General features: G+C 50.5%; 1 protein-coding gene across 2 annotated transcripts in view; it reads right to left on the minus strand.

Annotated features, from left to right (window-relative positions):
- RILPL1 (Rab interacting lysosomal protein like 1) overlaps positions 1–11,415 on the minus strand; it is a 43,891-nt gene extending 32,476 nt beyond the window's left edge. For both annotated transcript variants that reach the window (XM_082852517.1, XM_082852516.1), the window contains exons 1-2: positions 10,613–11,415; positions 3,478–3,628 (exon numbers count right to left, since the gene is read on the minus strand). In XM_082852517.1, coding sequence (XP_082708643.1) covers positions 3,478–3,628; positions 10,613–10,921 — 460 coding nt within the window. In that variant the 5' untranslated portion in view covers positions 10,922–11,415. The remainder of the gene's footprint in view (positions 1–3,477; positions 3,629–10,612) is intronic.
- Between the last annotated feature and the right edge of the window lie 680 nt (positions 11,416–12,095).

Genomic DNA, 12,095 nt, shown 5'->3' on the forward strand with positions numbered 1-12,095 from the left:
AAAATATTAATGAAATTACTTTCACCTGTCCTTTTCACTTTCTTTTAATGCTACACCTAGAAAAATCATAGTCATATCTGTGGCTTGCCTTACATTTTTTGGTAAAAGGAGAAATATGTACACAACTGGAAGAGCAACCAGTGTATTGCCTTACATTTTTTTGGACTGTGCTCTTCTCAGCTGCCCTTCAGAAAATGGATACGTGGTCAGTTTTCATCCTCTCCTGGTGACAGAGTTGTTTGTCCAGAGCCCAAGAATTTTTTTCCAGACGCTTGAGTGTATCTCTGCACCCCCTGCCCCCAGTCCAATTGCTTTCATATCTGTAATTCATCTCCGCATGTGCTAACTAGTAGTTTCCAGGTGCTGACAAGACGATTTCCAAATACAAGAAGTAGGGAAGTGCTTTTTAATCTGGAGACTTCCAGGGAGGGGGAGACAGGAGACTGGCAGGTGCTCTGAGCGCACTGCCCAGTATTTTTTTTTAATTAATTTTTATTGGAGTATAGTTGCTTTACACGGTTGTGTTAGTTTCTGCAGTACAGCAAAGTGAATCAGCCATACGTACACATATATCCCCTCTTTTTTGGATTTCCTTCCCTTTTAGGTCACCACAGAACACTGAGTAGAGTTCCCTGTGCTATACAGTAGGTTCTCATTAGTTATCTATTTTATACAGAGTAGTGTATATGTGTCAATCCCATTCTCCCAATTCATCCTACTCCCCCTTCCCCCCTTGGTAGCCCTACGCTTGTTCTCTACGTCGCAGTGCCCAGTATTAACGGCTGGGAAAGCAGCACTGTTCCGGGCAGGTTGGCTCTTCTAAGCGGGCATCCCAGCCCACTCACCCCCTAAATCCTGTTTGCCCCTAGGCCTTGCCCCACTGCCTAAAGTGGTACCAGACACACAGTCTAACTTCATGGGCTGCACCTCCTCCCAGGGACCCCCCGGCCCAGTGTCTGTTCCTCTCACAGGTGGAAGACATGCTTTTGCCCTTATTGTGTTCCCATGGCTTCCCAGGCAGAATAAAAATAACTGTGAAAGGCATGCCTGGCATCTGCCCAGTTTCTCCACTAGGGTGAGGGCTGCTGTCGAGCTGAACACCGGAGGCTCCCCGAGCTCACACCCGGGAGCTGGACCCACGCGAGATGCCAATTAAGTGCGTCTCAGATGGTACCCGTGTGGGCTGTCTGATGAAGAGCCCAGCAGGGATGCAGAGAGCCGAGGCCAAGCTCTCCCACACGGGGGGTGCCATGTGCACACACATGCAACCGAGCGCCTTAGGGTGTTCGGGCCCGTGCCTGGGGGACCTGCGGCCTCTAGGGCATCACTGGGGTAGGCAGGGGGAGTTCCAAGGTCACCCCTGGAGGCCTCTGGGTGCCCTGCAGAAATGTCACAGACCAAAAGATGGCTATGGGGACATCCCTGGTGGCGCAGTGGATAAGACTCCACGCTCCCAATGCAGGGGGCCCGGGTTCGATCCCTGGTCAGGAAACTAGATCCCACATGTGTGCCACAACTAAGAGTTCGCATGCCACAACTAAGGAGCTGGCAAGCCGCAACTAAGGCCCAGCGCAACCAAATAAATAATAAATATGAATAAATAAATAAACAAAATAAAATAAAACCCACCAGACCATAAGGGAGGATTCCAAACGATATTAATTAGGGAGACGACTAACATTTAAAAAACAACAAAAACAAAAAAAACAAAAGATGGCTGTGGGCACCTCACTAAGTTCAACACAGTTACCACAGGACTCAGCAATTCCATGCTGAGGTATATACCTCAAAGCACCGAAAACACATGTCCACACAAAAACATGAAGGTACCAGAACCTTCACAGCGGTACTCTCCACAATAGCCAGAAGTTGGAAACAACTCAGCATCCATCCGTGGATGAACAGATAAACAACACGTGGTCCAAACAGACAACGGAGTGCTGCTGAGCCAGAAAGAGGAAGGATGCACCCTCTCAGCCTGCTTTCCTCCTCTTTTCAAAAAGGAGATTGGATTCGATAACAACAGCTCATAGTAACCACAGTTAACACTTGCTGAGTGTGGGCACCAGGTACTATTCAGTTTACACGAATTAATTCATTTAATCCTCACAACAACTTTATGAGGGAGATATGGTTATGGCCCCCATTTCTACAGGGGGCACTTAAGGCACACCAGGGTCAAGTGACTTGATCAAGGTCCCTCAGCCAGTAAGTATGGGGTTAGGATTCACACTGGGCAGTCTGGCTCTAGCACCAACACTTATTACCACTCTGGCTTTTGTTTTCACTGCACAACTCAGATCTCAACAAAGGAAACCCAAGGAAAAGAGGATGCCAGCAACCAGGTCAAACAATTCCTTTTCCCTTGGTCCCTACGGTCCTTATACAGTGTGCTACTTATTCTCACAGAGTGGTAAACACGAGTTCTGAACTTCAGGCCCCCACGGAAGTCCACCCCCTTCCCAGCAAACGTGAGGAGGGGGCTTGTATAGGGACCCAGGAAGTTCACCCAGACTAAAGAGTTGGGCCTGAGATTCCTTGCGATCAGAGCCAGCCTCTGAATGAGAAGGAGGCTGCTGGGGGGCCCACAGCTGATGCAGCGCACGGGGGCCCAGGCCAAACCCCTCTGTCTGTCTTTGCTTCTCCAGCACCAGCAAAGGCCTGGAGTCAAGGTTCTAGATAACTGTTCGTAGGATGAATGACAGTTGGGGGGCTCCAGCACCATTCAGATCTGGGTGGCCACCCTGGGTTGCTCATTGTTAAACGTGTAGCCGTGACAAGCACCTCAAATTTCTTCCCAGCACACTTAGAATAAAATCCAAATCTTGGCCTCTAAGGGGCTATGTGATCTGAGCCCTGCTGACCCCACTGACCTCATCTTTAACCACCCTTGGCCTTGATCATCTTCTGTGACACTGGTCTCCTTGGTTTCCATAAACGGTCATGCCCCAGGGCCTTTGCACCTGCTTTCCCCCCCAAGATATTTGCATGGCTCACTCCATGACTTCATTAGGGCTCAAATGTCACCTCATCAGAGAGGCCCTCCTTGATCATCATATGCAAAGAAGTACCCCACCAAGTCACCTCTATCATATCCCCCCCAGATTTTAGTTCTTCCATAACCCTGGTCAGAATCTGGAACTGTGTCATCTGTCTGTTTACATAGTTATCACCTATCTCCTCTGCACTAGAACATAAGCTTCCCGAGGGCAGTGGCTTTGTCTTGCCCAATGTGTATACCCAGTGCCTAGAGAAGAGGCTGGAAAAGTGAGGACCCTCGAACAATTTGTCAAATGAACCTCTCGGTGTCATCACCTGTGCACCAGGCTACACAATGTCTCTCGGGCAGAGTGATGGTGAGAATCCAAATGACATGAGACAGCATTGCTTGGGGACCACGCTCCTGTCACTCGTGATGCCGGTGATGGCAGTGGGAAGAGCCTTCCCCTCACCTCCCATGCTGGCCCCTCCTCTTACCTTCATGCTTCTGGAACTCCTCCTCGGAGAAGCTGACGTCCTTGTGGGAGAGGTTGGTCATGAGCTGCTTGTTCTCCTCCTGCAGCTGGGCGATCTGGGAAAGGAGGTCTTGCGCTTCCCCTCGCCACACGTCCTCCACCAGCTCCAGCTCCTGCGGGGGTGAGGGGCCGGAGTGGGGTCACAGCCTGCTCAGGGCAGCAGCCTTACCCCCCGACCCTCGGGAGCAGCTCAGGGCTGCTGGGGCTTTGGGTTGTTCCCTTCTCCATGAGAACCAAGCATCGGCAGGTGAGCAGATCAGGCCATCACTAGCCCACATGGCAACTTTACGAAAAACAGAAGGTGTCCTTCCTCTGGGCAAGGCGTGCATTTATGCCGTTAGGACCTGGCCAAGTTAGAAATGCCCTGAAGACAACAATGGCATTGGAACTGTACCTTCTAACTGTCTAGACAGGAGAGAGAGGGTGGAGGGGCAGCCCCAGGCTGCAGGGACCCAAACATACCAATCTCTCTAGGGAGGTCACGTCCCTGATCTTTGGACAGACCCTCCATCAAGGCAAACCTCTCTCCAAGGGAGAAAGGGGCTGCAAAGATCCCAGGGATACCACCTGGCCCCGGAGCAACCTGTACATCTGAAACAGGAATCTCTTCAAGCAGACTTGGACGACTCACTCTACAAATCTGAGGCTGTTTCCCTTAGTTGGGGAGCCCTACTGTAAAAACTCATAGTGAAGAAAACAAAAACACTCATTTGAAAAGATACATGCACCCCTCTGTTTACAGTAGCGTTCATTATTTACAACAGTCAAGACGTGGAAGCGACCTAAGTGTCCATCAATAGACGAGTGGATAAAGAAGATGTGGTCCATATATACAATGGAATACTACTCAGCCATAAGAAAGAATGAAATCTTGTCATTTGTAACAACATGTATGGTCCTAGAGAGTATTATGCTAAGTGAAATAAGTCAGACAGAGAAAGACAAATGCCATACGATCTCACTTATTTGTGGAATCTAAAAAACAAACCAAACGAACAAAACAAAATGAAAACGTTCTTAGACACAGAGAACAAACAGGTGGTTGCCAGAGGGAAGGCGCTGGAGGGGGAGTGAAATAGGTGAAAGGGATTAAGAGGTACAAACCTTCAGTTACAAAATAAATAAGCCACAGGGATGTAATATATGGCATAAGGAATGTGGTCAGTAGTATTGTAATAACTTTGTACGGGGACAGATGGTTACTAGACTTAGCTTGGTGATCATTTCATAATGTATGCAAATGTTAAATCACTGTATAGCACACCTGAGGCTAATATAATATTGTGTCAACTGTATTTCAGTAAAAAAATAAAAAAGGCTCACAGGGTTGAATGTGAGGATAAATAAGATGTCTATAAAAATTATTTTGTGGATGGCTGTAATCAGAGAAACACATAATAACAAGTGTTGGCAAGAATGTGAAGAAATTGGAACCCTGGGCATTGCTGGTAAGAATGTAAAATGGTGCAGCCACTGTGGAAAACAGTCTGGCAGTTCCTCAATAAGTTAAACATAGTTACCATATGACCCACCAATTCCACCTGTAGGGTCTGAGAAATGAAAACATGTATCCACACAAAAACAGGTACATGAATGTTCATAGCAGCACTATTCATAATCGCCAAAAGGTAGAAACAACCCAAATGTCCATCAGTTGATGAAAAGATGAATAAAATGTGGTGTATCTGGAATATGAGTCAGGCAAAAAGGGATGAAATACTGACATATGCTACAATTTGGATGAACCTTGAAAACATGATGCTGAGCAAAAGCAGCTGGTCACAAAAGGGCACACAGTGCTTGACTCCGTTGATGGGAAATGTCCACAATACATAAATCCATAGATACAGAAAGCATACTGGCAGCTTTCTAGGGGCAGAAGGGTTGGCAGGGAGTGAGGAATGACTGTTAATGAGTCTGTGTTTTCTGTTCGGAGTAATGAAAATGTTCTAAAATTGATTGTAGTAATGGTTGCACAGCTCTGTGAATAAACTAAAAACCACTGAATTGTATGCTCTGAATGGGTGAATTGTATGGTATGTGAATTATATTCAGTAAAGCTGTTACCAAAAAAAAAAAAAAAAGAGGTATTTTGTAAAATCATAAACTGTATAGAATGCTGGTTTAAAGCATGGATACTGGAGCCTGTGGACCTGAATTTGAATTCTGTTTCCGCCACTTACTAGCTGATCTTGGACAAGTTATTCAACCTTAGGGTGCCTTGGAAATGAGGAATACAGTGCTATATCTACCCCCGTGGGGTGTCATGAGGATTAAATGGTTAATATATGTAGATGTTTGGAATAGGGCCCAGTACCCAGAAAGTGCTAAACATATGTCTGCTGATTTCTGGTCCTCTTACAGCCCATCCCAAGCCGGCCCAGGTGGCCGGATGTCAGCATCGCCTCCTTTCATCTTTTAAATAAGTTCCTAAATCCTATCTCCTTTGTCAGGAAGCCCGCTGCACTGGGGAAATGAGAGGTAATAACTAAGTACTCACACAGCTGCTTCAAGGTCACCAGGGGAGGTGAAGGGTGGGGCCAGAGGGTGAAAGTGGTGGTGGAATGATGAAATGGCCACGGGACCTTCCCACAGGCAGGTGTGGGCTGGAAGCTGAATCAGGCTCTTCTTGCCCTGGTCCTCTCTGCTCCCACCTGACACAGGCTGAGCACACAGAGGGCCCCAGTGCTATCTCAAGTGTAACTGGCTGGGGTAGGCGGAACAATGGTCCCCAGAGAGGTCCATATTCTCATCCCTGGAACCTGAGAATATGGAAATTTACACAGCAAAAGGGATTTTGCAGATGTGATTCAGTTAAGGACCCTGAGATGGGGAGATGCTCCTGGTTATCCCGGTGGACCCAATGTAATCACAAGGGTCCTTAAAAGTGAAAGGAGGCAGGAAGGGCAGAATCAGAGACCACGTGGGGACTTCCCTGGTGGTCCAGTGGTTAAGACTCTGTGCTTCCACTGCAGGGGGCGAGGGTCGGCTCCCCGGCTCGCGAAGCAGAGATCAGAGTTAGAGATTTGAAGATGCTACGCTGATGACTTTGAAGATGGAGGAAGGGGTCACAAGTCAAAGGATACAGCTGGCTCCCAGGAGCTGCAAAAGGCAAGGAAATGGATTCTCCCCTAAAGTTGCCCGCAGGAATGAATTTCCTGACACCCGATTTTAACCCAAGTGAGACTCATTTCTGACTTTTGACCTCCAGAATTTTATCCAGTATTACCCATATTGATATTATTCATAATATCATATTACCAATGTGATAATAAACTTGTGTGATTTTGAGTAAGTTTGTGGTAATTAGTTATAGCAGCAATAGACGAATACAGACTTTAATCCTCAGTTCTTTTTTTTCTTCTCTCAATGAACTAAAGTTGATGCTGGGGGAGCTGGTTCTTGCCTCTGAGCTGACCATGGAGAATTTGATCTTGCCTCGATACCAGCTAAAAAGGCTCTTCCAGGAAGTGGCCCCTGACCAATCACCTCGGTAGCCTCCTCTCAGCACTGTCTTCAAACTCCTTACGCTGGCCCGTGAGGCCCAGCATTAGCAGACCCCTGTACCTCCCTGACTTCACCTCCTACCCCTCTTCCTCACTCGCTCTGCTCTTGTCACACCAGCCTTCTTTGTGTTCCTTGTACACACCAAGCTCACTCCTACCTCAGGGCATTTGCACTGGCTGCACCTCCTGCCCAGAATGCCCCTCCCCCAGATCTCTCTATGGCTGGCATCTACACTTCATTCAGATCTCAGCTCAGATGCCACCTCCTCAGGGAAGCCTTCCTGACTGCCCCATCAACTAGACACCATCCCTGGCCAGTCTCTTTTATATTTCCCTGTTTTATCTTCTTCATGGTACTTATCATAAGCTGAAATTTTTTAGAAGTTAAAAAAAATCTATCTCCTCACACTAGAATCATACCATTCCGTTAGAGTAGCCATTAGCCACATGTATCTGCTGAGCACTTGAAATGCCACTGGTCTGAATTGAAACATGCAGTGAGGGTTAAACACTCACTGAATTTCAAAGACATAATAGGAAAAAAGAATGTAAAATACCTTATTAATATTTTTTTTAACTATGTGTGGCGATGGATGTTAACTAAACTTATGTGGTAATCATTTTGCAATATGTACATATGTCAAATCATAATGTAAGCCTAAAACAAATACAATGTTATATGTCAATTATATCTCAATAAAAAATAACTTTTTACATTGATTACATGTTGAAATAATATTTTGGAATGACTGGGTTTGATAAGATATGTTATTAAAATTAACCTCATCTGGGGAATTCCCTGGAGGTCCAGTGGTTAGGACTCTGCGCTTTCATTGTCGAGGGCCCAGGTTCAATTGCTGGTGCGGCCAAAAAAATAAAAATTAACCTCATCTGTGTCTTTTTATCAATGTGACATGCCACATTATATATCTATGGGACAGCACTGCACTAGAAAGTCAGGTCCTTGAGGGTAAAGACCTCACCTGTTGTGGTCGCCACTGTCGCCCAGAACAGTGCCTGGCAATTATTAGGTACTCAATAAATATATCTGTTGAATGAATAAATGAACAACGTATGCTGTTTATATTATATGCACTTGTATCTGCACAGCCACTGCTTTCTAAAGTCTCTTCGCGTGTTTTTCCTGTCTTCCCTGTTACCCACCCACTGCCTGAGATGAGGACCTGGTTTTCCTTTCCTTTGCATCACCCAAGTCACCTCGAAAGGCACTTTGCAAGCTGCAGTCGGTCAACAAGGCTGCAGATGGAGTAACCAGGTGGAACATGATGAGACTGTGGCCTAGGTCTGAGTGATGAACAGAGCTGAGTCCGGGGATCTTTTGGGAGGAAGAGTTGGTGGAAGAGAGGGTGCATGCTTTACTGGAGCCATATTTGTCAAGAGAAAGAGAGAGAGAGAGAGAAGGAAGAAAAAAGGAAGGAAGGAAGGAAGGGAGGGAGGGAAGGTGGGAGGGAGGAATGAACGGATAGACAGATAAGATGAAGGACATGCTAAGATTTCTTGAAGAGCCTTTGAGGCTTACGGGGTGAGGGGAATCAGACAAGTCTCTCTTGATCCCAAGAATATGAAGTAAAGGGGACTGAAGCGGGGATGGGGAAAAAAAGGATTTTGTCCTCCGAATTAGAAAAGATCGTCCTCTGTATTGACAAATGAGCGCTGGCTTTGAACACACTGGTGTTTACTTCCTGGCTGATAGCATTCCAGAAGTGACAAGTGCAGCTGGCTGGGAATTCCACCTCACTCCAGGCCTAGTGGCCTCCAATGGCTCTCAAGGGTGTCTGCCAGTCTGGCTGCGGCAGAACTAAAGTGCTAGGGGTGGGGACATAGGTGCCAGGACTTCTTGTGTGACTTGGGCTAAGTCCCTTAGTCCCTGTCAATAAGAGGCAGTTGTATGAGAGGATCTCAAGGTCCCTTCCTTCCGCAACCCCCCGGGAGAGATGGAAGGATCTGGGGTAGGAGTAGGGGTATCTGGGGTGGGGGTGGTGTCTCCAATATCAGCCTAAGAGCCCTCGGTGAAAAACTCTCCCAGCCTAAAAACAATAGTTAACAGTGGTAAGGCCCTCGAAATGGCCCAAGTTTTGTCCTGAGCACTTTAATTCTCACCACAATCCTATGACATAGGTACTATTATTATCCCCATTTCACAGCTGAGAAAACTGAGGTACAGAGAGACTAGGTGACTTGCCCAAGATCACACAGCCCGTGAGTGACAGGGCTTGAAACCAGGCTATCTAGCTCCCAAGTCCCTGCTCCTGGGAATCTTGACATTAATTACAGGGCAGGGACATTTTCAAGCTCCCAGTGTGATCCTGGAAACTTTGCCTAAGGCTTGGGAGCTTGAATTTCCTACCTGACCCCAGCGCATAGGGACCTTTGGGGGCAAACACAATCAAACCTCCAAAACACTAGTTCTCTTAATCACCCAGGGGTCTGCCCTTAGGTTAAGACTGCAAACACAGCCGGGGCTCTGTTCCTTGAAAAGACACAGACCTCAAAGTACACAGTATGTGATGGCTGGCCAGAGAGTTTCAGAGAGGCCAACTGGATTTCCTGAGGCCACACAGCAAGTCAGAGTCTGCTCAGACACCCTGATCCCCCAAGGAAAAGCGTTTCCTCCCATTCTCAGTCTGAAGGGAGCGTCCCTGGGCTGAGGTTGGGGCAGGAAACCACACGTCTCCCACTTCCTTCTCCCCAGGCACCTTGTCTGGACTCCCGGCCCAGTGAGGAGTCCCTGATTCATGAGCCCAGCGCTTGTTCACAAGGCAGAGGCTTAGCCTTAAAGCTGCCCCAAATCACCTTCCTCCAATTCAAAGAGGGTGGGGAAGAGGCACTAGAATTACCTCCACTGGGGCTGAGACTCTCAGCGCTACCTTGGGACAAATTCCCCCCCCCCCCCGCCCCACTGTGATCCTCAGTTTCTTCATCTGTAAAATGAAGAGAATAATCGCTACCTCAGAGAGTAAAATCGAGGTGGGGAAACCACCTCAGGTTAATAAACTAGGAGGAACCCTGGACTGGGGTTCAGGGCTCCTTTTTGAAAATGAGAACCCAGAGACTGGCGGTCAATAAGCTCAGTGACTGGAGGTCACATCCCCTTGGCTCTGGAGGGCTCTGGAGTGGGATGAAGAATGCGGCCCGGTATCACATCTTCTCGGGTAACACTGAAGGGCAGGGGTGCTTATTTCATTTCTGGAAAAGAATAATATTATCTAAGCACTCTAGATAGTATCCCATTTAATTTTCATAAGGCGGGTCCTATTAGTATCATCATTTGATATGTGAGGAAATAAAGCACAGAGAGGTTAAATAACTTACTCAAGGTCACACGGCTATTAAGTGGTAAAGGTGGGATTGGAACTCAGGTCTGACTCCAAAGAACTACTCTTAATCTCTGGGGGTGCGCAGGCTGGGCAAAAGAGGGCCAGCGGCCTCCCTCCTTCCCTCACCCAGTCCGATCGTCTCTCGTCTATTCCCTGTATACACACGTGTGCACCTACAGTTGCCCAGTGCTGAAGGACCCCTAGGTCCCAGCGGCCACGTTGCCGGGATGGGCAGACTGAGGCCACCGCCCACCTTCTGGTGCTTGCGCTCCTTCTCGATGCGGTCCATCCTCTCCAGGCGCAGTCGGTCCAGCTCTAGGCGCAGCTCGTCCAGCTCGGGCGCGACGTGGTGGCGGCTGACCAGCACCTCCAGGATCTCCAGGACACGCACGACCTTGGGCATGAGGCGCGCGATGGCCTCGCAGCCGTGCTGGTCGATGACCCGCTCGAACTCGTGGCCCACGAGCGACGCGATGTCGTACACGTCCATGACGGTCAGCTCCGCCACGTTCTTCTCCAGCGCCGACTCGGCCGCCAACGCCGACCCCCGGTCCTCCTCCATGGCCCCCCGCCCGGCCTCTCCCCCACCCCGCAAACTAGTGCAACTCCCAAACTTGCCGCTGTCGAGGGCAGCGCCGGGCCGGGCCCACCTCTCGCCGCCGCCGCCGGCCCGCGCTTAGCTGGCCCTCGAGCGAGGGCGCACCGGGGGGGCGGCGGGCGTCGGCATGGGCGGAGGCGGCGGGCCGGGAGCCGGGGGTCAGCGCGCAGGGCGCGGGTCTCTGCGCCCGGCTCGGCCCGGAGCCTGCTCCCCAGTGGGGGGAGAACGAGGAGAAGGAGGAGGAGGAGGCGAGGAAGGCGCGCGCGTGCGCAGGCCCGCGGCGCCTCCCAAGTTGGGAATCTGAGTTGGGCGCAATGGAGGCGCGGGGTCTGGCTGGAGAGCGGGCCCTGCTGCCCTCTGAAACAGTCCTTGCCGGCGGCTAGTCCCCACGCCCGGGGCCTGGCAAGGAAGGGCGGCCGTGGCTCCTCCGGGAAACTTTGGCGGCGGCGACGCCAGCTGATCAGCTCCCCCCGCGGGGATACCGCGCGCCCCGCCCCGATCCCGGCCTGGAGAGGGGCGCGCCCGGCTTCCGCCGCCCGAGGGCGCCCCGGCGTCCCCGCGGACACCGCACCCTCACCCACCGGCTCCGCAGCCCCCCGCCCCGCCGCTCCACCCGCGGGACCTTCCTTCCCCTCCCCCCCACCCCCGGCTCCAGCCGGTCCCCCCCCACCGCGCGTCCGGACGCGCCGCCCCTCCTCCAGTCAGGTCCTGGCTCCTCCTCTCCCACTCCCGCCCCGGCGGAGTCGAGACTAGCCCAGAAGAGAAGGGGAGGAGGTGGTAGGGTTGTGGGTTGCTGGTCTCTCTGGACGATTCACAGTGTCTGGGGCGGCCCCTGCGCTGGAGAGAAGTGGAAGGCTCAAGAGGTGCACTCCGGGATGCGGCCCATCCTGGGGAGGAGTCGAGGACCCCACGGCTCGTAGACCCTTCCGACCAGGTCACCGGGCGGACCGGGCGGCGCCAGGCCCTGCGCTCCAGGAGAGGCGCCCGGGAGAGGGGCAGAAGGGTCGAGGGGTCCTCTGGTCCTTAAGCGGCCGGGCTGCGCTGCCCGCCAGCCACGTCTATTAGCGGCTCCTTGTGACCTAAAAACCACTTCACAGAGGAGGTGAGGCCGGGATTTGGATTTCAGCTTTCTTGTCTC

The sequence above is a fragment of the Leucopleurus acutus genome (assembly GCF_964270905.1).
Source record: "Leucopleurus acutus genome assembly, chromosome: 13".
NCBI classification, from domain to species: domain Eukaryota; kingdom Metazoa; phylum Chordata; class Mammalia; order Artiodactyla; family Delphinidae; genus Leucopleurus; species Leucopleurus acutus.